The sequence below is a fragment of the Cryphonectria parasitica genome, assembly GCF_011745365.1.
Source record: "Cryphonectria parasitica EP155 unplaced genomic scaffold M406scaffold_1, whole genome shotgun sequence".
NCBI classification, from domain to species: Eukaryota; Fungi; Ascomycota; class Sordariomycetes; order Diaporthales; family Cryphonectriaceae; genus Cryphonectria; species Cryphonectria parasitica.
This window is the reverse complement of record NW_024468909.1, coordinates 3,137,171-3,159,961: the sequence shown is the minus strand read 5'-3', so window position 1 is coordinate 3,159,961 and position 22,791 is coordinate 3,137,171. Positions and strand designations below refer to the sequence as shown.

Sequence of the window (22,791 nt, the reverse complement as noted above, 5' to 3'; positions counted from 1 at the left end):
GGCTGCTGGCCTACCAAGCGTCCATACCTAGTAATGATAAATTCAGTCAAACGTCTCACTTCGACTTTCTCTTTGCACAAGTGTTGGTAACTGGCATGAGTTGGCAATATCGTGTGGACATTGTCAGGGGGGAGGGGAACAGAGAAAACAAGGAGAAAAAGACATGTCCGCCCCATTGATAATTCCCTACATGGTTGAATCTATTTGGTCCTGAGCCCCAAAGCCCATAGACGTTGAGTCTATGCTTCTACTATATCAATCTGGAAACCCTCAAGAAAAAGCAAATCATTGGAAAACCCTCTCCTCCCTTCCCAAACGCCACTCAATGCATAAGATACTCAAGCCATAAGGCGCCTCTTTCTCCTCAGTTGGGAGTCCCCGTTCCCGAAGAAGACCGCTTGCTCCCCGCCATCATATGGGTCAACAGGTCCACCTTGGTCACGATGGCCACGGGCTTCTTGCCCTCGCCATCATCCCTCTTGTCAGTCACGACCGCGGCGCTGTTGTACTCGAGAAACTTGCTCAGCACAGTCAGCGGCGTGTCCAGGGTGATCTCGACAAAGTGCCTCTTCTTCTTGCTCTTGCTCGAGGTCTCCTCGGCAGTAAGGATATCCCGCGGGTCCGTCACGACCTCGTCGATCTTGCTAAAGTCAAACATGACGTCGGTGACAGGGCTGGCAGCGCTGGCCCGGCCGCGCGAGATGTACGACAGGAGGTTGCCCAGGGTCACGAGCCCGACGAGCCGGCCGCCGGTGGGCGACAGCACGGGGAGCTGGTCGAAGCCCTTGTCGCGCATGGTCTCGATGGCCTCGGCGCACAGCTGGGTGCTGAGCACGCTGGTGACGGGCTTGAGGCGGAGGGAGCGGACTGTCTCGCCGCCGTACGGGTCGCTGGCGCGCCGCTTCTTCTGCGCTGCGGCCTCGACCTCGGCACCGTTGACGGACGGCAGCAGGTCGTTGGCGGCGAGCCAGTCGTCATCGGCAAACTTGGAGAGGTAGCTCCTGATGCTGTCCGGGAGGACGACCACGACGGTGTCGTCCTCGCCCAGGTCCAGGTCCTTGACCGCGCGCACCATGGCGGACATGGCGGAGCCCGAGGATCCGCCGACCAGCAGACCCTCCTCGGCGATCAGCCTGCGCGCAAACATGAACGACTCGCGGTCGTCCGTCTTGTACCACTTATCCACAGTCTGACGGTCCAGCACGTCCGGGATGAAGTCGTACCCGATGCCCTCCACCTTGTAGGGGATGTTGGCCAGCTCGCCCTGGTTCAGGCTCTCGGGCAGGGCAAGAATACTGCCAAACGGGTCTGCAGCGATGATCTTGACGTCTGGGTTGTGCTTCCTGATGCCCTTGGCGATGCCGCTGACCGTGCCGCCAGTCCCTGCACCGGCCACGATGGCCGTCACGGTGCCGTTGGTCTGCTCCCAGATCTCCTCGGCGGTGCCAAACTCGTGCGCCCGCGGGTTGTCGACGTTGGTGTACTGGTCGAGGATGTGGGCCCGGGGAATCTCCTTTTGCAGCCGGCGGGCCACGCCAATGTGCGACTCGGGACTGTCCCAGGCGGCCTGGGTCGGCGTGCGGATGATGGTGGCGCCGAGGGCACGCAGCACCGAGACCTTCTCGGCCGACATCTTCTCGGGAAGCGTGATGATGGTCTTGTAGCCTTTGATCGCGCCTACGAGCGCCAGACCAATTCCGCTGCCATGTGTGTGAAAGTGATCAGCACCTCGTCTTGGTATAGTATTTCAAATCTCCTGCCTTCTCTGGGAGAGGGTAACAAAAGAAAAAAACAAAAAGCGATATATATAAAGAAGAAGGGAGCAGAGTCGACTTACGTATTGCCACTGGTCGGCTCGATCAGCGTATCGCCTGGCTTTATCCTGCCGCTCTTCTCTGCCTCCTCAATCATCCTGAGGGCTATCCGATCCTTGACACTACCGCCGGCGTTGAACAACTCCACCTTTGCGTAGACCTTGGCCTTGATCCCCAGCGACTGAGGAATCTTGTTCAGCCGGACGAGCGGCGTGTGGCCGATCAGCTTGGTCGCATCGACAGCGCCGATCTCCCCGGCGGCGTGCACTCCATTGGTAGAGGTTCCATTCGTTGTTGCCATCTTGGCGGACAAAGCACGATCGAGGTCGAGGGATGTTCAAGGTCGATTACTGCGTTGGTGTCGGAGTCGAGGGAGCAAATAAATGTGATGCCTTCTTCACTCTTTCACTCGTGGCAGCCTGTCAGTTCCCTGGGGAGGTAACAAGGAAGGAAAAAGGACGAAAAGAGGGGTGGTGAGAGGCCAAGAACACGATGAACGGGCTGTCAGTCAGTAAAATACGCCTTTTACATAACGAGAAAGGAAAGATTCTGAGGCGGTAAAAAGAGGAAGAAATATGGCTTGACAGCACACGCCACCGTCAACCGCAGTGAGGCGGCTAGCAACGGGAGTGACATGACATTTGCGCCCCCCCCAAAAACTTACTGTAGGAGGACGGATTTCTTGGACTATCTCGATTGGGCAGGCCGGTTCTGCTCTTTGTCGCAAAATTTGACGACATTTTTTCTGCTCGGCTAACAAGTAGTTGCGTGATGCATCTGAAGGGGCTCATCATTCACGACCTACCTCTCACAGTTGTCAGGAGATCTAAAAGGAATTCCTTCTGGAATTTCATGGCCATTTAGATATTTGGCCCTTGAAGACGTTAAAACTTTGGGAGACCTGCATTGCGGCGCATGTAAAGAGAACCACGATATGGCACCGCGGATGCCTGGACAGTCTACAGTCATAGTGCATGCATTCGGGAGCCAGTATGGAATATTGGACTCTGCCCACGATACAGAACCATGCATATTACGAAAAAGAAGAAAAAAAAAGGAAAGAAAAAAAAAAAAAAACTTGCTTCGGAATATTGCTTGTTCCATCACCTATGCAGACATCTTAAAGTGGTGCTCGAGAAGACTGCCTAATTCTCATGTGAGCCGAATCTGACTTGAACATCGAATGCCCGTTGAAGGGGTTCCTACTAGGCTCAGGGAATAGTTCTGTAGTCGTTGGCTTTTAGGATAGGTGCCCATGAATTGTCGGAAACGCCGAGAAAGGCTCATTCCTTGCTCACTTCTTGGCCATTGGTTTTGGAAAGGGTTCAGTACCCTATGGCCAGGAACCTGGCACATTTTCGACACAAGAAGCCAACCGTCGTTCAGAAGGGAAGCTTTGGAACATCGATAGCGTCGGATTGATATCGTGCGAAGAATTTTGATTTTTTTCGGCTGATGCTAACCCGCACAATGCCAACATAGCCACCACCGCAAGACCGAATCGACTCGAGGCCGCACAACCGCCTTTTCGCGGAACGGAATACTCTCCTATCAATTCATTCCATTCATCTACCCTTCCCAAAGGTGATTGGAGTAGCTGTGCGTGCCTGTCCTTTTTCCCGCAAGACACCAAAAGCAAGACCGTATCCCATGCATTCGCCGAGGAGAAAAACGAGAACAACCGCCGTAAACCGCTTACACCTCGGTGGTGACCTTGGCCTTGGAGTTGGTGACCTTGACGCCCAGCTCCTTCGCGCGGGCGATGATGTCGACGCGCTTTCTGGATGAGACGTTGTGGGCGATCCTATCAACTGGTCAGCATCCCCTTCTTTGCTTCCTCCTCCACGAGGTCTGTCCTTCCCGGACTCGAATCGGTAATGAATCAAACAGAACGTACTCAGCGGCGTAGGTGCGGTTGTGCATCAGCAGCAGCTCAACGTCCTTGGTGTTGCTGACGAGGAAGGCCTTGTGGCCGGAGGGCATCATGTGACGGGTCTTCTTGTTGGAGCCATAGCCGATCTGTATACGTTGAAAATCACGACTTGTCAGTCTCCTATGCTGGCACCTCATGGGGGTTTTTCGTGAAGCTTGGCTCGTGAAACCCTCGCATCGTGTTCTCCAGCATCTTTCTTCGGGGGAGACGTACCGAGGGCATGGCAATGTTGCCTCTGAACCGACGGCGGACACGGTTGTCAATACCCTTGGGCTTGCGCCATGATCGGTCAAGGCACTTGAACCGGTCACTCTGGTGGCGGTTGAAGAGCTTGGTGCCTACAAACACACATGTTCGTTAACATCTTTGCCCCACTATCCATGCATACGTGAATTAATCGTCGAGTATGATCAGCGGCATGACGACCATGACAACAACAGCGACGGAGATTCTGGATTGACTCGAGATTGATCGTGTTCATTGTCGTCATCAATGTCGGCGTGTGGAGGTTCGTGAAGTGGGAGGAACTTTTTCGATCGATTGGTACGTACGCTTCTTGACGATGGGAACGTGCTTCTTTGCGGCAACCATCTTGGGTAATTGTCAGTATCACAAAAGAAAGTTCTCAATAAGGAGATAGCAAGCGCAGGAGCAATATTTCGACGTACCTTGACTGGTTTTGATGCGGTTGCTGGGGATGGCGGTTAGTGAAAAAAAGAAGGGACGTCTTCGATTGAGATCCGGCTGGGGCAGGTTGGGAAGTTTTCGCGGAGACGCAGCGAAATGCCAGTGCGAGATCGAAAAATTGCACTAGCCACAGCACCGCCACAAAGTCACGTGAACAGGAAGAGACAGCCTCCTAGCTTGTCGGCGGACAGCGGCGATGACGATTTAATTGTCTTCTTAGAATTATTCAGGACATGAAATTTCAACATCAATTTCCACCTGAAAAAGACGAGTGTGTGTCCTCGAGAGAAATAGCAACTTCCAAGTACCTTTTTGAGTGTACGTTGTTATTGGTATCGCGTCCTGCTTGCTACGGAGTACTCGTCATCGTCGCAGCCGCCCTTGGGGAGGGGGCGGGCGCATCGTCTTAGATAAGACGAAGGAGCAATCTTCCTCAAAGTACCCATACGCAACCGCACAAGGCGGCGTGTAAACAATTAAGTTCAGACATACAGATACGACATCGACAGTTTCACCGCACGATTAACATAGTTTAACTGTGGAGAAACCCGAGTGTCGTTAAGAGCTTTGATGCTGCCCATTTCTTCATGTCTATCAGATCGAATGCTGGTGATCCTAATAAGATGCAATCAAAACAAACTATCCTATGGACTCGACGCAAGGATGCCTGCTCATGCTGTAGTCTTCATAATCGTGAGAAGTGCTTTTGCGTCGTGGAACGCATTTACTGCGTGGCACACTGAGTGGCGCCCGCTTCGGCGTCGTTCATATCTACCCAGTCGCCTCCTCCGAACCTTGGATCTCCTGAGTGAGCGCCCATCTGTGAACACTTCAGTTAGCATCGTATCCTTGAGAGATAACAGACATGTTAAATCATGCGACGGAGGTTGTACTTGCCTCCTCGAGATCGGCGTCTTCCTCGTATTCCACCTCATCGATCTCCTCCGCCTCGATGGCAGGCGCAGGTTGTGGCAGCAGCTTCTGCAGAGCCTCATACGACGCATCGTCGCTGAGCCAGCCGTTCTCAGGGAACTCAATCTTTGCAACGAGGTAGAGATCACCCTTGGCGTCGCCCCTCTTCAGCGGCATGCCCTCACCCTCTACCTTAATCACATCGCCCGGCCGCAGGATCTTGCCACGAGGGTACTCGATATGGATACCACGTCCGTCGAGGTGCTTCAGAACGACTCTTGAGAAGCCAGACAGCGACTCGGCCAGGGTAACGTCCAGCTCTGCCGACAGATCGGCTCCAACGCGTGAGAACACATCGTGAGGCTCTTCCACCAGCGTGAAGATGATGTCGCCTGGTGTCTGGTCAGGAAACTGGTCCGCCTCGCCTTCCAAGACGATCTTCTCGCCCTGCATGGCACCACGCGGGATATAGATCTCGATGGGCTTGATCTCGTCATTGACGTGCTTGCCCTTGCACTTCTTGCACCGGTCCTTCTCCTTGTAGTACATGCCGGTCCCCTGACAGTGATCGCACTGCACGTGTCCGCGGCGGACCATACCGGGACCGATCTGCTGATAAGCATCCTGGTACCCATTACCCTTGCAGCGGTCGCAGGTCTGTGGCTTCACCTTCTCCTTGGCGCCGGTGCCCTTGCATGTGGAGCATATGACCTTCTTGTTGGCCGAGAACTTGACCGTCTTGCCCTTGTACAGCTCTTCCAGCGTCACTTTGTACTGCTGCTCCTCATTGGGGCCGCGGCGCGGTCGTCTGGGCTCGCCGGGCCCGCCACCGCCCACATCCATGCCGAACATCTGCGCAAGGATGTCGTTCAGGTCGACGCCGGCACCTCCAGGCCCTCCGCCGCGGGAGGGGTCGAAGGCTGCCATGCCGTATTGGTCGTACGCTTCACGCTTCTCTTCATCGCGGAGGATCTCGTAGGCTTGGGTGACAGCCTTGAACTTGGCTTCGGATTCTTCACGGCGGTCTTCTGGGACCTTGTCTGGGTGATGTTGCAAGGCGGCCTGGGAAGACAGGTTGTGAGCGTACTTTTCCCTCTCGGCGGACAGGATTAGTTGGGGGAGAGAAATATCTGCGCACCTTTCTGTAGGCCTTCTTGATCTCATCTGGAGTTGCAGTCTTGTCCACACCGAGCAGCTCTACCTCGGCGTCAGTGAATGCACTTGAGGATCAGCCCCGTCCTGGATAGCCTCACCGTAGAGATTAGTATCTCCCGCGCCCGTTGGCCCGTCGCTATCCATGACTCAAAAGATTCTCAGCAGTATTGTGGTGATGAGCTGGCCCAGAAAATTTCGATCGAGGGGGGTAAAAAAATTGAGGAGCAAATCGAATCTGTTGCGTTGAGTTTCTGGTGGGTTATGCGGGGCAAGTTGCGACAGTCACGACAGGCTGCCTATAACGCGTTTTCCGATGTGTCACGAAACGATAATGATTGGGATCAGAAACAGGTGGCAAGGAAGTTCGACTGCGTAGCAGGAATCGAACAAGAGAGAGCAAAAACGTTGTTGAGGATAGGATGTTGGTTTATCAGCAATAAACTAGATGACGGGAGCGCAGCAGACACAGCGCATTACCCCAACAAGCCGCTGCAGCAGATTTTCACGCGCCAGCTGTACTGGTGCCTATGGAAAGTGCCCAGGTGTATGCTACAGCATGTACCACCCAGAATGGTGTGTACACCTAGCTACCGGGGTACCCAGCAAGCCTGTATCAATTTCACAACTCAGCTCTTCATGATGCTGGTCAGTGAGATTAGTTGATGCATGCTACATAGCTGCCTTCATTGCTTGTTGTAGTGACGGCAGCCATCAGCGGACCTCAAAGAGGGCACACAGCCCACTGCATCCCGCTGCTTCATGAAACTTGGAGCGTTGCACGCCTAGCCGATTACCGATACTCGAACGCGACGTTGAAGCAAAAGTCAAATCTACATACTACAGAGAACAGAGAGCACCTCGGGCGGAGCTCCATCTACTCATGGAGGCGCCATCGTCAAATAGCTTCGAAAAAAATCATTGACATTATGCAGGAGGGCAGCCAAGTTTACTACACCGGGTTAAGGCGCAGCTGTAGGCAAGGGCTTTTTTGGGGGGGGGCAGAAAATTTCTGAACGCGTGTGGTTCCTGACGCGTCAGGAGGCAGAGAACATCAACTCGGACTGAAATTATAACCTGTCAAGCAACAGCAGGTTTTCTTCTTCGCGTCGCCGGCAAGCCGAACGAATACAATGAAAAAAAATGGGTTCGCGTCACTCTCAGGCAGTGTGGTAGAGAGGACACTGTGGAGGTTGACCATGGGCAAGCCCAGAGGATCATCCTCCGAAGGACAAAAATTAGAATAATCACGATTGCATTCCGTAGAATGCTTTCAGAGATTAAACTGAAAAGAACAGATACTACACTTGATCTAAGCCAAACTGTTTACGAGATTGTCAACACCAGTAACCATAAAGTGTAGTTTTGGGGGGGTGGTACGAACAGGCAAAGAGAGCTAAAGAGGAAAGAAAGAAAATCTGAAAAGGCTGGGAGGGAAGCAAGATTATATACTTGAGAGCACATGTGCACGGTCCACCTGCGCTCACTACTTGCCGCCTTCTATATTTAGTTTAACGTTAGTTTCTGCCATTTTCTACCAACGCTAGTCCACTGCCTTGGCGTTTGGATGCCACACGCCTTGATCATCAATCGCTAATCGAGATATTGAATCCAAGTCCAGGGATGTCTTCATCGACTGTCTGATGCCTGAGAGCAATGGGAAATAATTACATATGGCAGGGGAAACATAGAAAGGCTTGATCTTGGGTGTCTGTTATGAAAGTCTCGATATTAGCCACAAAGTACCGCTCCCAGAGCTGCGTAGAGCGACTTGGAAAAGACTTTCTGACACGACTTGGCCTCCTGTCCATGATTGCAGACTTAAATACTTAGACTGAGGAAACGCAGATACCCCCATAGTCTACTCTATTATTAAGATTCAAATCTATCCACCATCAGCGTTTGGTCGCTATCTCTTGCGCTGAGGTGACCCTGTCGCCAGTGTCCTTGTGGCTAACATTACCCGGCCCATTCCAGCAGCCCTACAGTTAGTGCATATTTCACATTAGCAGGTCGTCTCACCAAGCTTTTTTCCCTCGTCCCACACCAGCATCTCTCAAGCAGAATAACGATCCTCCACGGTCCCCCATGACCCACATCCATGAGATATGAGCGGCCTACTGGTCTTTCGGAGGCCTTTACAAGTGAGATGCCTCTCATCACGGCTCCATCAGGTGCGCCGTTATGCCCTGATAGGGAAGCCTAAGCAACAAGGGGAGCCGGCATGGGCCCTGCCAAAGACACCTGCACGAACGAGGTTTGCGCCGTCGCCAACGGGATACCTACATCTCGGCTCGCTGCGGACAGCTTTGTACAATTACCTTTTGGCGCAAGCGACGGGTGGCCAGTTCATCCTCAGGCTTGAGGATACCGATCAGGTGAGCCGGCATGATTTTACTTTTTTCCCTTCTTCTCTTTTCTTTTTTTAGTCACGTCGCTAACAACTAACGCAGAACCGCTTCGTGGCAGACTCGGAATCACGGCTGTACGATGATTTAACCTGGGCGGGTCTTCAGTGGGATGAGGGTACGTCTCTCACGATATGTAAAAGCTACGAAATAAGTGAAGCTTATCGTCTTTATAGGCCCGGACAAGGGTGGCCCATTCGGTCCGTACAAGCAGGTGTGTGTTTGCAATGCACTTGTTTCTTTCCTTGAAAAGAGCCCTGTGCATGTCGCTGATACCCTTCGCAGTCTGACCGTCTTGACTTGTATAAACAACATGCAGAGTCTCTCCTGGAGAGTGATCATGCTTTCAGATGTTTCTGCTCGCAGGAAGACCTGGAGTTCAACATCAAACAGGCCACCGCCAGCGGGGCTGCAGCTCACTATCCAGGGACATGTATGGGTATCACCAGGTCCGAGTCCGACAGGCGAGCAGCAAACGGTGAACCGCACACCATCCGGTTCAAGGCGGCAGAGATACCCGTCTCAGCTACGGATTTAGTGTATGGTGCCTACAAGAAGAACGAGCGCGAGGACAACTTCATCATCATGAAGAGTGATGGATATCCGACATATCACTTTGCCAATGTGGTCGACGATCATTTCATGAAGATCACGCATGTCATCCGTGGTGCGGTATGTATTCTCTTTTGGGGCGGGGGGGGGGGGGGGGGGAGGATCTTCCAAGGAATTTTCTCGAGGACACAATATTGACTTGCTTGCAGGAATGGTTGATTTCAACGCCAAAACATGTCGAGTTATACAATGCCTTTGGGTGGCAACCTCCCAACTTTGCCCACGTGGGTCTGCTTGTGGACTCACAGAGGCAGAAACTCAGCAAACGGGACATGGATAATATCGGCATAAACGTCTACCGGGCCAACAAGATCATCCCAGAGGCCCTGCTGAACTACTCCGCCTTGCTCGGCTGGGATCCCAACCTGCGGAATAATCCGCACCTGAACAAGCAAGGAGTCTTGACTCTGAACGACATGAAGAATAACGTGGGTTTCAACCACCACACCTGCAATTTGGAAGAATCGGAGCAGACGTGCTGACCTGGAGCAGTTCACCTTGAAATTCACCAGAGGCGATATCGTTGTGGACCTGGCCAAGCTGAAATTCTTCCAGACCAAGTTCACCCGCGGTCTGGTCTCTGGGGACATTGCGGACCCCGATGCACTGCGCAGAAACATTCTCAAGCCTATTTTGAGCGAAGTGCAGAAATTTGAGGCTTCCCTGGCGGAGCATCACCAGGGCTCGACGCCTGAGGACGACGAACTGCGCGACCTCCATCAGAGCATCAGTGACCGCGTTATATTTGAAGACGGCATAACGGAAGACGTCGTACTCACGGTTCTTAACAACTACAAGGGATCACTGGACAACCTTGCCCAGTTCTTCCATGACAATATCTTCGCCTTCTACCCCCTCTCGAAGACGGCTCTGAAGAAGAGTTTCCTGGAGCTTCAGGACAGCGTGGCTCGCGTGAGGGTCGACAAGGGCAAGAAATCCCTCATCAATGCGGACATTTCCAAGGTGTTGACCTTTTTCAGGATCGCGCTGAAGAAGATTGAGCCGGATGATTGGAACGAGGAGACCCTGGGCCCCGCCATGAAGCAGCTTGCCATGTCCGTTCAGTTCTACGACACCAAGAAGGAGCAGCTAGTAGATCAGAGCGCCGGCTGGAAATTCGCGCGGTGGGCGCTCCTCAACAACAGATCAGGGCTGCCCATCGTGCCGATGATGTTGTTGTGGGGACGGGACGAAACGCTCCGGCGCTTGAAGTCTGCGCGGCTCTCGGCTGCGTACCAAGAGGACAAGCTCAAGGCGGAGGCCAGGGGGGCAGAGCAGAAGCGGCTTAGCGAAAGGATATACCATCGATACATGAAAGAAGCTATCGACAAGGAGGTTCCAGAGGACGATGACATCGAAAGCTACTCCCAGGATATCGAGGCCCGGAACGTCGAGGTGCAGGAGGCGAAGATACCAGTCAACGCGGACAAAAAGGTGCAGCAGAGTCCGCTGCCGGAGGATGAAGCCAAGGGGCCCTATGTGACCGCTCAGCCTCCGCCCATCAAGAAATCACCCAAGCGATCCCCCAAGGAAGTTGAGCGAGTGCCGATTCCTCTACGGTTCCAAGAGTGGAAGCAAGCCCACCGCCACCTTGATCTGCGCCCACAACCGGACGAGCCTGCCGCGGCACTCCCGCTGTCCAAGCCTAAGGTGCCTCTGTATCCCAGAGGAGTCGGAAGGCGTGGTTCATTTCTACCAGGCCAGCCGATCCAAGACCTCCAAGCCCACATCCAGCAGATCCAGCTCGCCAACCGCAGGCCGATAAAGAGGGAAATCGAAGAGAAGTCTCAAGATCAGCCGTCGGAGGGCAATGGACCACCGCAAGCACGCCACCAAATATATGGGCGGCTTCGACAGGTCATGGCCGAGGCGGACAAGGGCCCGATGTTCGGAGGGCCGGCGGTCGGCGGCATACCTAGGCCGGTGACCAAACGCTCGGCAGAACAGTTTGACGAGATCCTCTCTGCTATAGATCATATAGAGGGGGGGCAACGTGAGCGCATGGCCCGCAAGGAGCTTGAGGAGGAGGATGGAGTGAGTGCCAAAGAGGTAGAACAAAGACTGAGTGCGTGGGCGAAGCAAAACCGAGAGTTCTCTTGATCCCTCGCCTCGGCCAAGAGCCAGTTGACGGGTGTGTCCTGGTCCTGGTACTGTTACGCAACTGCATCGCCTGGCATGTAACGATTATAGGTAGCCATGGTCATTTTCTCAAACTTCTCCCACAGGAGAAGATGTCACATTACTAAAAAAGAAAAACCTTGTTCAATCGTTCCATCTTAACGCCGTCTATGCAGTGCCTCCAGCCTCTAGCAGCTGATCCTGCGCCTGATGCGGTGCTCCCTGATGAAACCTGTCCATCGAAATGTGCTCTCAAGGCAAGAAGGATGGTATCGTAGCATCGTTTTTGTCTCCCAACTCCTAACAACATCCTAAACACAGAAATGCACTTCACTCTGCCCCTCGCCCGGGAGGCTTTTCTTTTTCGGGCTGATCTCAGAAGTCACCTCCCAAGCCATTGAAAATTTTGGCCTTGACCTGCACAGCCATCAGGCCAGTCTCTTCCTTGGCGGCGATCTGCTTGCTGTCCCTTGCCAGCTTATCGAGGTTCTGGTTGACGGCCGACAAGCTCGTGCTACCGCCCGAGAAGAGGCTGTCTATCTGCGGGTGGGCGCGTGTCTTGCGCTGCAGGTCTTTGGTGAGCTCCCTGACCTTGGACCCCAGGTCTAAGAGCTGCCTGGTGCCGTAGTCGCGGTTGGTAACCAGGGGGTTCGCAGAGAGGGTCTGGACCCAGTATTTGTTCCACAGCAGGTCCAGCAGCTGCGACTCGAGGGTGCTCTTGAAGGTCTCGACCTCGAGACTGTAGTAGCGGTCGGCGTGGGCGCCAAAGTCCTCTGCCTTGGCCATGGGCACGGTCTGGTAGCCGTCAGAGCCGGCGACGCCGGTGGGCTTGTAGTTCTCGGGGTAGGTCCTGAAGGCGCCGATCTCGACTTTGCCGGCGCTGATGGTGCGGTGGGGGTCGATGACGACGGCGACGAAGGGGTCCTCAAAGGTCTGCCAGTTGTGCTGGGTGGCGACGTCGATGCCCGACAGCCAGCAGCCGTAGCCCGGGTGGCTATGGTACCAGCCCAAGATGTTCTCCATGCGGGCGCCCTGGTCGCGGGCCAGGTCGGGGAAGTTGACCATGTACTCGTTGGCCTCCTCCTGCGCGTTCACGCGGGTCTCGGTGCCCTCGACGGGCAGGCGGAAGGCGTCGGTCACCACTAGGGCGCCGTCCTCGACGAAGCCCTGCATCAGGCCCATGACCTCGATGTTGCCGCCGGACCGGGCGTGCATAACCATCTTGATGAGTGCAACGGCCGAGATGCGCACAGTCTTGAAATGGTTGGGGTCGCTCCTCCACGGCTTGGCCGCACGCAGGATCTTTTGGCTATTACTGTTGAAGTTGTAGAGGGAGTCGCGGTTCGGGTCAACGAGCTTGACGTTGTTCTCCAGCTCCCAGCCCTTCAGAGCCGAGGCCTCCATGACGACTGACTTCCCTTGCTTGGGATGTAGAACTGGCAAGAGAGGATCGAGGGTCGAATCTTGTGGGCCAGGAAAGTTTAGGAAATGGGACTGCAAAGCTTTTCTTGTTCTGTTTGGTAGTACCTGCGGAAGTCCTGCTGGATAAGAGGAGGCGTTGTGCGGCACGGTTTTGGTGATTTCACTGCTGGTGATAGCTGATAGGGTAGTAGCTCGGAGCTCAGGCTGCTGTTGTTGACCGCGGGGTCAGCACTGAGGAGAGGTGCAGTGGGTGGTGATAAGATAACACCCCCCCCCCCCCGGGCCCCCCACTACAGTACGCAGTGCTAAAAGCCCTAGGGTGGCCCTCAGCTCCACCCCCAGATCGCCCGTACTGGCCTCGTGTGTCTTCAGGGTTCTGCCAAACCCAGAGAATTGTCTCGACAATTGCATTTCATCATCCTCATTCCTTCTCTCAGTCTAAATAGCCAACTGGCAAGCCACAACGCAGCTCATCCTCAGAATCATAAAAGAGCTGTTAGTCCGTGGGTTCGGGTCTGATATGGGCTGGAAGTCTGACTGTCAGAACTCGTACCAATGATTTCGGACAACCTCACGTAAGACCTTGAGTAAAGCTGACAGGCCATGGGATTCAAGAACGGATTTCCTGGTCTACACTAATTAAGTCTACAATTTCAAGTCGGCTAGAGATCATGCGGTGACAAGAGAGATATGAGAGAGAGGGAAAAAGAAGGAAAAAAGGGAGGGAAAGGAAGACAGCAGAATGAACGAGAGAGGGAGAAGAAAAAAAACCCCCTTCACATAGGTATCCTCTTGACCTCGTCCAGCGTAAAATACCGCCTCACATTGTCCGCCCCCAGCGTCTTCACTTCCTGGTCCAGATGCTTCCACAGCACCTCTCCCCAAGTATCCATCTGCGTCCGCAGCACGCTCATCTCCAGGTCCGTCTCCCCATTCCTGCACCTGCGCAAGTAGTCCTCCATGCCGTCCATCCCCTTGTGAATCTCCTTATGCTGCTGCAGCAACTCTGCCGCCTTGCGCCCGCCCCGCCCGCCCGCCTGGAACTCGGGCATCTTGCGCGCCAGCACGGGGAAGACGTACGTCTCTTCTATGTTGTGGTGCGTCGTGAGGTGGCTGATGAGCGACAGGCCCTCGTCCAGGAACTGCTTGAGGCCCATGCCCGCCGGCCTGCGGCCCGATGAGGCTGCGGTGTAGAGGGTTGTCCAGGAGCGGCGGAAGTGCTCATGCTGACATCATGTTAATAGACAGGAATCTACATACGACAAGGAGAGGAGGTGGAGGAGGACAAGGGGTTCATGTCCTACAAAATAATCCATGTGCTCTGCTAGCCTGTTGTACTGCTTGAACTCATGCGCCGACAGCGGTGGCAGTGCGGGCGGCGCCTTCTCTTCTTCAGTGACAGGCTCATTCACCACCCCAGACGTGGGTGATGTCGCGGGACTATCCTCGGCAGCAGACGCCATGCTGGCTACGTCGCGGCGTCGTTGACACTGGGAGGAGAAAAATTGGTGGCTGAGATGAGGGTGGTAAGATGGCCTTCCTTGTCTGCTAGTAGACTTGACCCCGGCTCTCGGCGGCGATAAAAGACTTGGGCTTCTCAGTGAGTTCGTGGCGAGTGGTTTGAAAACTGCCCTCTCAAAGCCGAGGCTGACGATACGATGGCTCATGAGATCTCCCACAGGAGGAGAAATCGTAAATTAGACGTTAATCTGTTGAAAGAGAAGGAAAAAATCGAAAACCAAGTCTGGGTATCTCATAAAGATTTTGTACAGGCAGTGAATGGTCTATATAATCGGAAGAGAGAAGACAAAGCGGAAAGGGGCCCAAAAAAAATCAGCCACAGGAGACACCCATCATCACCATGTCTACTATATAAAATTTATCGCCGAGGGGGGCCATGACAAAGTGCTGAGTGTTCGCCTCGCTACTGCAAGACAGGCCCCTCCGCACCCACTAGCAGCCGATTACCAAAGCCATTGCAAATCAACTATAGCCCAATTGGAAGGCACACTTCGCCGGTTCTAGTGTGTCCGCCAAAGCGCACCGGGGGGGGGGGGGCGGGTCCTAGAAGTTACCCACGCCCACCCAGACTTTTTTCACCTTTCTATCAGTGTGAGTGGGCCAAATGGCTTAATTTCCTCATGGGTACGGTTATTTATCTATGTACATATGTACATATGTACTTAGCACTACGTAGTATGCGGCATGTCTTGAAATATACAGTGGACAGCTGCCGGAGGGCATTTGCAGAGAGGGATGGTTTTGCTTGTACGCCCTCTCCGCAGACTAGGTGTAGAAGGGGACAAGGTTGATAGGGTAAAGGGGGGGGGGGCGGTTGGATGCTTTGATTCTATTTTGCTCCGCCATGCCATCACCAACAGGATGCTGGGTTCCAGGGCTCAACAGATCAAGCACTCGGGTTTCTTTATCTATTTACCGGTGTTCTGGAATGCATACGCATTTTCAGCCTCAATATATTATCGGCAGCTCAGAATGAGCCATCATCATGATCTGCGCTTCTTCTTTCTCAGAAGACTGGCATGCCTCTGCTCCTTTTCACAATCTGCTTGGACCTTGGCCGTTCTCCAATACTCATGTCTCGCAAGGATGGACAGCAGTCCAGCACGTCGCTGCTGAGACTGGTCTCAATCCCGGTCGGGGAGATACACAGGTAGTAGGACGAGGGCAGCAACAGACGTGTGTTCACCTTTTGTATCAAAGCTGGGCTGCATTGGACCGGACCATAATTGCCACACGTAAATGGGCGTCTTCATCGGCCCATGCTCGAGACACATCCCACAAAAGTTTCGTAATCTTCAGCAATTGATCTAAGACGACAGCAGAGGAATACTGTGTATTGACTGCTATGTACAGATGAGGTTTCCCTCTGACATCTACACGCCATATAGTCATGGCTAGAGGTAAGTGAAATGTATGCCGCTTTTGTAACGCCCAAACGTCGTGCTTTCTGCTTCGGCCGCGACAGGGTGAAAAAAAGTCAAGTCGGCATCGCCAGCATGGAGAACCAAGAGCTGAAGCGCCATCCAGAAAAGAAGAAAAAACGCCCTCAATGCCAAACACCCCTTCCCCCTTTGAAGAAATCGCAAGGACAATTTGGATACGGACTGCCGCACACTCCTCAATTTCTTGGAAACACAACCATCTTTGTCTTGCGTTGTGTTCTTGTGTCAGAAGGTCATTGGTACAGGTGCAGTGAGAAGTGAGATAACTTTGGAAATGTCGAGGGCGAGAGCTCGTCGCGCCAAACTATCTACCAAGTTTCAAGGTGGTCACCATATCGAGCGGACTTGTAGCCTCATCATAATGCCTTCCTGCTTAGCGTGGCCGGTTCGGTCGGGATGTGATGGTAAGCTGGTGACTGTGATGGGTTAGACTGATGTGGAGCATTCAGCTCATACAGGCTACATTGCAGAGCCCGTGAGCAATGATCGTGTCGTCGGGTCCATGTCGCCAATGGACATCTCAATGCCTCTAGACTCCATTGCATCGATTCGTGCCTCCACCTGCTGCATCCTGCTGTCCAGCATCCCCGGGCCGCCCATCATGGGGACGCGGTTGTTGACCATGTGATTCTGGTGTGTCTGCTGCTGCTGCTGCTGCTGCTGCTGCTGCTGCTGGTGTTGGTGCTGGTTCTGCTGGTGCTGCTCAAAGACCTCTAGACGTTTCTCTATATTCTCGAGGCGGCTTTCGATCCGGCTGAGGCCCTGGGTCGTGTCATGGGACAAACGATCAATCTTGTGGACGAGACTCCTAAGACTCTGCGCCACGGGATTGCTCTCTTGTCCCGGAACTGCAGTGGGCACGCGGGGTTCATGGTTGTGTCGTGCTTCCTGGACCACGAAGCGCCACTGGTTGCCCAGCTGGACTTCGCACACGGCCTTTCCACGCCATGGACAGTCCACCTTTCGCGTGCTAGGGTTGCGCTTCTTCGCAGTACTACTGTATTTCACCCCTCCGCGGTCACATACCAGGTCAAAACGCGTCGGCTTGCCCTCGCGGTAGTTGCTGGACCGAAGCTTGACAACACCGTAGCCCTGATCTTTGGCCACACGTTGCACGGCAGTAAGGAGGTCTTCGAATGTGCGGTATATGCCCTCTGGGGGAGGTGCCAGGGTCGGCGCCGGAGATTGAGGCATGGCAGAGGAGCTTCTAGGTGCGCTCGAGGGGCCTGCCAGACTCCAGTTCTGGGGTGTCTGTGGAGGAGCGGTCTGCTTCGAGGAAGGCACGTTGGCCGTTGGCTGGGAGGACTGCTGATTTGGAGGAGGCGGCGTGGGGACTGATGCGGATGGGGCGGGTGAGGGAAGATTGGTCTGCAGCAGGCCGAGTCTATCGGAACTCGAGGCAGATGAGCCGGCAGACGCTTGTTGTGACTGTTGCTGCTGCCTCTGCTGGTCGTTCAGCTTCCGCTTCTTGGTCTGTCTTGGCTGCGGGTGGGTCGGCGTTTGCTGCGGCGGGGGCGCCGGCTGCTGCTGCTGAGTCTGCTGCGACTGCTGCTGCGGAATAGACGTGGATGATGTCGCTTGGGGCGGAGCTGGCAGAGATACAGGGATGGGGACGGGGACAGGCGTGGTTGCAGGAATTGAGATGGTCGATTGAGGCCTGGATGGCGGCACCACCTGTTGTTGCTGCGGTGGCACAGCAGTGGTGGCATTCACAGGAGGCGGCGGGGCGACCGTCTGCCAGCTGTGATGCCCATAGCCTCCTGCAGCAGTGGCAGGATGCTGAGGTTGCACGGGGCTTTGAGTAAAGGGATGCTGCGCGTGAGGATGCTGCGTATGAGTGTGATGTTGATGCTGGTGCGGATGGTGGTATGAGGGAGGCGGGACAGTGCCAACTGAAACTGTGTGGTCGTCCTGAGGGATGTTTGGTACGCTTTCGTCGGCCCAGCCAATCATACGGTCCATCTCGCACCCTCGCCTAGAGTAGGGTGGGCCTTGTCAGCTGGTCAGGTGTGGATGGTGATTGGTCGGGAGCTCTGGGCCGCCAGGCAAATTGAGGACCAGGGGGCAGACTGGTCTCGTGTTGCTCCGTATGTGCAGAGGCAGATGCCACGGTGGGTGGGAGAGAGGCCGGATCACAAGGGACCTGCTCACCCAGAGTCTATCACAGCCTACGCTGCTGGCCTGTGGAGTGATGACCGGGCTGTTGAGATCAACAAGATGTGTACCAGGGAGCTTGGTGTGACCCTGCCGTTGGGGTTTCAGCGAGTTGAGCCTGTGAGAGTTGACTTGGGCTGACTTGGAAGCTTTGAAAGATTGGACAGCATTGAACAGGCCAGGAAAACTTAGCGCTGTTATCACGTGTGATAAGCCACCCTCACTATCGCCCCACCCTGCCTCAATGGGGCACGTCCCTTCACCTTAGGCCCCCAAGCCTGCCATGACAACACAGTACATATTTCCCAACCCTGCAACCTTCTGTTTGGCATGTGAACCGAAAACTGCCTGCATGTCTCACCCAGCTGAGGTCAATACAACTGCACATCACTATTTTCTTTCCGTAATAATACTGTGCCATCCCTCGGCGCCATTCCACCCCTGAACTTTCCACCAGTCGCCCCGCCTCCCAACCTTTGACCAGATTAGATTCAGTGACATGATGGCTGGCCCAAATGAGAAGCCAACAGTGAATGCAGACTCTTGGGATGAGGCTGCCACAGGCAAAGCCCTACAGGATCTGAAAAAACTGCACATTCTGGTGAGAAGCCCATCCCTTAGAATCAGCAGTACTGCACACCCATACTCATGCATCCCTTGCTGCAGGTGCGCAACATGCGCTCAACAATTCCCCGGATGAGTGAACGCATTAGCGCTTCACAAACACCTGGTATGCAGCAAATGAATTACTGCAGAGTTGCAGCCTCTGATGCACATGATGGATGGCTGACTGGATGCGACAGAGGAGGTGGGGGAGGCTACGAAAGATGCCCGGAGAGAGATCGAGGAGCTGAAGCAAGCAGTGACCAGCCCAGAGAATACCAAGATCCTCGAGCGAGCCAAGCAGAGCCGCAAAGACAACCCAAAGGGCATCAAGCCTTGGCTCCCAAAAGACCACCCTGACTGGCTGACCCCGAGTACATGAGGGGTCCGATCCTCATCAGAGACCCTCACGAGCATTTCTCAATCAACATAACCCTGTGGGGAGACAAATGAGTTGGTGATGGCGTGTTGCACAAGAAAGCCTCTCCATCTTTCAGTGTGGCTGCGGAGACTGTGTCCAGTGGCAGGTGGCTGCCAGAGTCAGCATCAACAGAGGCTGCCATTTCGGGCGTACAGGCACCTACAATTTACAGCAAAATCAACGTCACGGCAAACTCCCGCAACAATGGCAGCTTTTCCAAGGGATACTACGTTCCTGGATGCCATGCCATCCTCACAACGGGAGGATTTCTCGATTGCGACTTTGTCTGATTGGATTTTTGGGTTCATCCCAACCTAAGCGAACTGCTGCCATATATGAATCAGCAGCTGCTTGAAATATCGCATGAAACAGCGATGGGTATGTCACATATTCTAAGAAGCATAGGGCTGCACTGGAATTTCATGAGATGCGCCCTCTCCTACTTGCTGGCGTGGCCTTGCATGTCGTATCGATTGGCTCTGTAACCACGGAATCCGGCCTCACACCACGACAGAGAGTCGTCACCTTGAGGAACACATCCGATTCAAGCATGAGACGGTTTTGAACGCATGTATGGCAGGATTTCGCAAGAGTGGATAACTACAGGCCGATACTGTATAGCCTCGATAATCAACGCACGAAGAAAGCATCAAAAATAATCCTGACTTTGGACGCTGAAGCCCGAGCGTTGTGAAGTGTCTATATTGCTATACTGGCAAATTTACTTAGTTCCTCACGAACACATCATCTTCACCTTAATCAAGGAGCCATAGCTGAATTTGTGGTATTCTTCCGTCACTGACCCGTCACTTGAATTTGAGGCCTGTGCAAGTAATTATGGACACTAGGGCGCAGGTGCGCATATGGCCCCGCTCCACAGGGTCAAGCCACAGCTGGGTTGAGCCTGGCGCAGCATGTGGTCCGTGCATTGTGTCCAAGCCACAGCGCACTTCTCAAAAAATTACTCCAACACCAAACGCAAAACCAATCCACCTTCAACCTCGCTCGCGAAAAGACGAGATCCACGTTCGGCCAGCCCATTTTCCACGACAAATCACGCCAAAACAGTCAAAATGCCTGGCAACCGTGTCACCTACCGTCGCCGTAACGGGTGAGAATTTCCCCGAATCTAAATGAAGTTGATGATGGTCGAAGGGATGTGTGGGAAGTGGATCTGCCGTACTGACCGAAGTTCTCGCCTGCCAGCTACAACACCACCTCCAACCGGACTCGTATTGTCAAGACCCCCGGTGGTGAGCTGCGTGTCCTGCACATCAAGAAGCGTGGCACTGCTCCCAAGTGTGGCGACTGCGGTACCAAGCTGCCTGGCGTAAGTTGAACACCTCGAACCCGACTGGCAATTGAGAGCGACGAGACGAGACGACGATGGCGGACGGCGAGATCACGGCATCACGACAAGTACAGATAGCGCGCACCATAAAACCTACGGCAACAGAGTTCTTTCGACAATTTCTCCTCGCTCTGTTCAGGGGTGGCCATGGAGAAGCCATAGGAATCGATGGGATGGAATCAAGGACCGACACATGCGACGCCGCCCGCCCTCTGATCGATCGTCTGCCTTCCGACTATCATCTGCCGAAAAGAACTTACTTGTTTTGGGAGGCGGATATTCTGGCGCGGACATTGGCTAACGGCGTTGACTATACAGATCCCCGCCCTGCGACCCCGCGAGTACTCTCAGATCTCCAAGCCCAAGAAGACCGTCCAGCGCGCATACGGCGGTTCGAGATGCGGCAACTGCGTGCGTGACCGTATTGTCCGTGCGTTCCTGATCGAAGAGCAGAAGATTGTCAAGAAGGTGCTGAAGGAGCAGAGCCAGAACGAGAAGAAGAAATAAGCAGCTGGCATGACGACAGGAGGGTTCTTCGGTGGGATGTGATTTCGGTTTACGGAAACCGGACACGGCAAGGCGGATTTTGGGCGGTGTCAAAACAGTTTTCTGCTCGGGAGTTCATCTTGACCAGGGTAGTGGGAAAATGGCTGCATCTTGAAATCACAATCAAGACAGCACACACATCAAAGGGGCGTCACCAAAACCGCTGTTTCTCTGTTCTTAGGGCTTGCTTTACCAGTGGAGCGTCTTGATGATCGAAAATGAACAAGGCCATCGAGTCGTGGAAAGATACATATTGTGCCCTTTACCGCTGCGAAATGCGTTCACGCTCGTGAGTTAACCTCAACCGGATGTTGTCAAGAATGCACAACCGACAATATCACCCATTCGTCCGACACGACAATAGCCAATTGCCAGGCTGCAATTATACACGATGAAGCCAGGTGCACCAGTGTTTCGTTCGCTCGCATTCGCGGCATAAGATTTTTTTAACATGCGTAGATTATGTGGTCGGTTATAATGGAGCATATGCCAGTGCTTGGATTCCGACTCTCTACATGTTGTTCTGGCCTGTGCTTTTGCTCCGTGGTTGGTGGTGGTAGGTTTTTTTCTTTTTTTCTTTCTTTTTGTTGGGGGGGGGGGGGGGCGGCGGTCTTTCTTCATAGTTTTTTCTCTCGCTGGGATAGAGGAGTCACTCACGGCGGCAGGCTAGCCCGTCCATGACGCAGTGTGGGATACAGGGCCCAATCTGAACCTTTTTCCAGAACAGCTCACTGCATCTCGGCAGGTGCTGCTCGCCCAAAATGAGTACACTGAATTCGCGAATCGTCACCTCGGCATGATGGCGTCGACTCTGCGCCCGCTGAGGGCATTGGATTATGCTGCACAGTCTCGTCGCTACCTATTCGAAGCAAGCCATTCCACACGGCGTACGATCACGACGAACGTCCCCGCATCCCAAGCTCACACACGTCTCGCGTCCCCTCTGTCCACTCGACGGCCGTCGTCGCCTTCGTTACCTCCGCGGCTATGTGCGCCCTTGCATACCTCGCTCTTTCGGCCCAGACGTGCCCACAATCAGGAGGAGATCCCCGAGGGGCCCCCAACGACCGACTTCAACCGCATGGACATGCTGGGCCAGTCGCCCGCGCCCTCGACGTCCGTGGACATCTGCTCCTCGGATGGGTTCAAGCTCAACAGCGGCGTGTCGATCTACGACGGCAAGGGCGTACTGCTGGTCGGCGGCGAGGCGTTTGAGTGGCAGCCGTGGGGAAAAAACATGAAGCTCATAAATACCAAGGGTCAATGGGAGGTGGAAGAGGGGGCTTTCGGGCTGTTGGATCTGCTTTGGCCCAAACCCGGTAGGATAAGACCGTCCTCCCTCCTCCCCCCGGGAGGTTTTCAATCATGGTGCCCGACTGACTGGAGAGTGCAGATTTGCTCATCCTTGGCTTGGGCCCTGAGATGAGGCCTTTGAGCCCGGCGACGCGACGGTATCTCACAAGCCTGGGCCTGCGCATTGAGATCCTGGATACGAGGAACGCAGCTTCACAGTTTAACATGTTGGCTACGGAGCGAGGGGTAGACGATGTTGCTGCGGCCTTGATACCAATCGGTTGGAGGGAGGGTATAGGTGCAAGATACGACTAGGAAGACCCTTTGCGCAATAGCAACGCTCGCTTGCTCACCACCGCCTGTTTTCACATATGCGCTATAACAAATTGCATGCCACCACTA

The 22,791-nt window shown here is 54.1% G+C and overlaps 9 protein-coding genes across 9 annotated transcripts; 4 read left to right on the top strand and 5 right to left on the bottom strand.

Annotated features, from left to right (window-relative positions):
* Nucleotides 1-82: 82 nt before the first annotated feature.
* Nucleotides 83-2,295, bottom strand: M406DRAFT_284915 (cystathionine beta-synthase). The gene is made up of 2 exons (XM_040918594.1): nt 1,838-2,295; nt 83-1,700 (listed from the first exon to the last, which is right to left on the bottom strand). Exons 1-2 carry the CDS (start codon nt 2,113-2,115, stop codon nt 365-367), a joined length of 1,614 nt encoding a protein of 537 aa, XP_040781257.1. The 5' UTR covers nt 2,116-2,295; the 3' UTR covers nt 83-364.
* Nucleotides 2,296-3,212: 917 nt separating this feature from the next.
* On the bottom strand, nt 3,213-4,466 carry M406DRAFT_354382 (60S ribosomal protein L32). The gene is made up of 5 exons (XM_040922902.1): nt 4,416-4,466; nt 4,299-4,338; nt 3,961-4,085; nt 3,712-3,833; nt 3,213-3,618 (listed from the first exon to the last, which is right to left on the bottom strand). The coding sequence occupies exons 2-5, from the start codon at nt 4,336-4,338 to the stop codon at nt 3,510-3,512; spliced, it is 396 nt and encodes a 131-aa protein (XP_040781256.1). The 5' UTR covers nt 4,416-4,466; the 3' UTR covers nt 3,213-3,509.
* A 506-nt stretch (nt 4,467-4,972) lies between these two features.
* Nucleotides 4,973-6,884, bottom strand: M406DRAFT_354378 (DnaJ-domain-containing protein). The gene is made up of 4 exons (XM_040922901.1): nt 6,600-6,884; nt 6,485-6,543; nt 5,332-6,408; nt 4,973-5,254 (listed from the first exon to the last, which is right to left on the bottom strand). The coding sequence occupies exons 1-4, from the start codon at nt 6,643-6,645 to the stop codon at nt 5,159-5,161; spliced, it is 1,278 nt and encodes a 425-aa protein (XP_040781255.1). The 5' UTR covers nt 6,646-6,884; the 3' UTR covers nt 4,973-5,158.
* A 1,722-nt stretch (nt 6,885-8,606) lies between these two features.
* Nucleotides 8,607-10,751, top strand: M406DRAFT_246886 (uncharacterized protein; the record flags this gene model as incomplete). Its single annotated transcript, XM_040916430.1, has 6 exons — nt 8,607-8,876; nt 8,952-9,024; nt 9,083-9,126; nt 9,192-9,578; nt 9,668-9,916; nt 10,008-10,751. Coding segments are annotated over 6 exons (1,767 nt in total), but the record flags the coding sequence as incomplete, so codon positions are not given.
* Nucleotides 10,752-12,011: 1,260 nt separating this feature from the next.
* On the bottom strand, nt 12,012-13,040 carry M406DRAFT_245896 (COP9 signalosome complex subunit 5; the record flags this gene model as incomplete). Its single annotated transcript, XM_040916369.1, has 1 exon — nt 12,012-13,040. One exon carries the CDS (start codon nt 13,038-13,040, stop codon nt 12,012-12,014), a length of 1,029 nt encoding a protein of 342 aa, XP_040781253.1.
* Nucleotides 13,041-13,669: 629 nt separating this feature from the next.
* M406DRAFT_320309 (uncharacterized protein) lies at nt 13,670-14,862 on the bottom strand. Its single transcript, XM_040919368.1, has 2 exons — nt 14,363-14,862; nt 13,670-14,284 (listed from the first exon to the last, which is right to left on the bottom strand). Exons 1-2 carry the CDS (start codon nt 14,519-14,521, stop codon nt 13,835-13,837), a joined length of 609 nt encoding a protein of 202 aa, XP_040781252.1. The 5' UTR covers nt 14,522-14,862; the 3' UTR covers nt 13,670-13,834.
* Nucleotides 14,863-15,891: 1,029 nt separating this feature from the next.
* M406DRAFT_100815 (uncharacterized protein) lies at nt 15,892-16,673 on the top strand. Its single transcript, XM_040914924.1, has one exon. It carries the CDS (start codon nt 15,989-15,991, stop codon nt 16,280-16,282), a length of 294 nt encoding a protein of 97 aa, XP_040781251.1. The 5' UTR covers nt 15,892-15,988; the 3' UTR covers nt 16,283-16,673.
* Nucleotides 16,674-20,238: 3,565 nt separating this feature from the next.
* Nucleotides 20,239-21,356, top strand: M406DRAFT_320300 (60S ribosomal protein L34-B-like protein). Its single transcript, XM_040919367.1, has 3 exons — nt 20,239-20,310; nt 20,406-20,529; nt 20,869-21,356. The coding sequence occupies exons 1-3, from the start codon at nt 20,273-20,275 to the stop codon at nt 21,055-21,057; spliced, it is 351 nt and encodes a 116-aa protein (XP_040781250.1). The 5' UTR covers nt 20,239-20,272; the 3' UTR covers nt 21,058-21,356.
* A 484-nt stretch (nt 21,357-21,840) lies between these two features.
* M406DRAFT_354367 (uncharacterized protein) lies at nt 21,841-22,743 on the top strand. The gene is made up of 2 exons (XM_040922900.1): nt 21,841-22,415; nt 22,490-22,743. Exons 1-2 carry the CDS (start codon nt 21,893-21,895, stop codon nt 22,702-22,704), a joined length of 738 nt encoding a protein of 245 aa, XP_040781249.1. The 5' UTR covers nt 21,841-21,892; the 3' UTR covers nt 22,705-22,743.
* The last annotated feature ends 48 nt before the right edge of the window (nt 22,744-22,791 follow it).

What these genes read in the sequence shown, in the direction of transcription:
- M406DRAFT_284915 (XM_040918594.1), bottom strand. Translation starts at nt 2,115, where the DNA reads ATGGCAACAACGAATGGAACCTCTACCAATGGAGTGCACGCCGCCGGG. An exon ending in GAGCCGACCAGTGGCAATAC is followed by an intron (nt 1,701 to 1,837) that starts GTAAGTCGACTC and finishes CACACATGGCAG; the next exon opens with CGGAATTGGTCTGGCGCTCG.
- M406DRAFT_354382 (XM_040922902.1), bottom strand. Translation starts at nt 4,338, where the DNA reads ATGGTTGCCGCAAAGAAGCACGTTCCCATCGTCAAGAAGC. An exon ending in CGTTCCCATCGTCAAGAAGC is followed by an intron (nt 4,086 to 4,298) that starts GTACGTACCAAT and finishes GTGTGTTTGTAG; the next exon opens with GCACCAAGCTCTTCAACCGC. An exon ending in GCAACATTGCCATGCCCTCG is followed by an intron (nt 3,834 to 3,960) that starts GTACGTCTCCCC and finishes CAACGTATACAG; the next exon opens with ATCGGCTATGGCTCCAACAA.
- M406DRAFT_354378 (XM_040922901.1), bottom strand. Translation starts at nt 6,645, where the DNA reads ATGGATAGCGACGGGCCAACGGGCGCGGGAGATACTAATCTCTACG. An exon ending in GGGAGATACTAATCTCTACG is followed by an intron (nt 6,544 to 6,599) that starts GTGAGGCTATCC and finishes ACGCCGAGGTAG; the next exon opens with AGCTGCTCGGTGTGGACAAG. An exon ending in AAGACGCCGATCTCGAGGAG is followed by an intron (nt 5,255 to 5,331) that starts GCAAGTACAACC and finishes AAGTGTTCACAG; the next exon opens with ATGGGCGCTCACTCAGGAGA.
- M406DRAFT_320309 (XM_040919368.1), bottom strand. Translation starts at nt 14,521, where the DNA reads ATGGCGTCTGCTGCCGAGGATAGTCCCGCGACATCACCCACGTCTGGG. An exon ending in CAGAGCACATGGATTATTTT is followed by an intron (nt 14,285 to 14,362) that starts GTAGGACATGAA and finishes ACATGATGTCAG; the next exon opens with CATGAGCACTTCCGCCGCTC.
- M406DRAFT_100815 (XM_040914924.1), top strand. Translation starts at nt 15,989, where the DNA reads ATGTATGCCGCTTTTGTAACGCCCAAACGTCGTGCTTTCTGCTTCGGC.
- M406DRAFT_320300 (XM_040919367.1), top strand. Translation starts at nt 20,273, where the DNA reads ATGCCTGGCAACCGTGTCACCTACCGTCGCCGTAACGG. An exon ending in ACCTACCGTCGCCGTAACGG is followed by an intron (nt 20,311 to 20,405) that starts GTGAGAATTTCC and finishes CTCGCCTGCCAG; the next exon opens with CTACAACACCACCTCCAACC. An exon ending in GCGGTACCAAGCTGCCTGGC is followed by an intron (nt 20,530 to 20,868) that starts GTAAGTTGAACA and finishes TTGACTATACAG; the next exon opens with ATCCCCGCCCTGCGACCCCG.
- M406DRAFT_354367 (XM_040922900.1), top strand. Translation starts at nt 21,893, where the DNA reads ATGATGGCGTCGACTCTGCGCCCGCTGAGGGCATTGGATTATGCTGCA. An exon ending in TCTGCTTTGGCCCAAACCCG is followed by an intron (nt 22,416 to 22,489) that starts GTAGGATAAGAC and finishes TGGAGAGTGCAG; the next exon opens with ATTTGCTCATCCTTGGCTTG.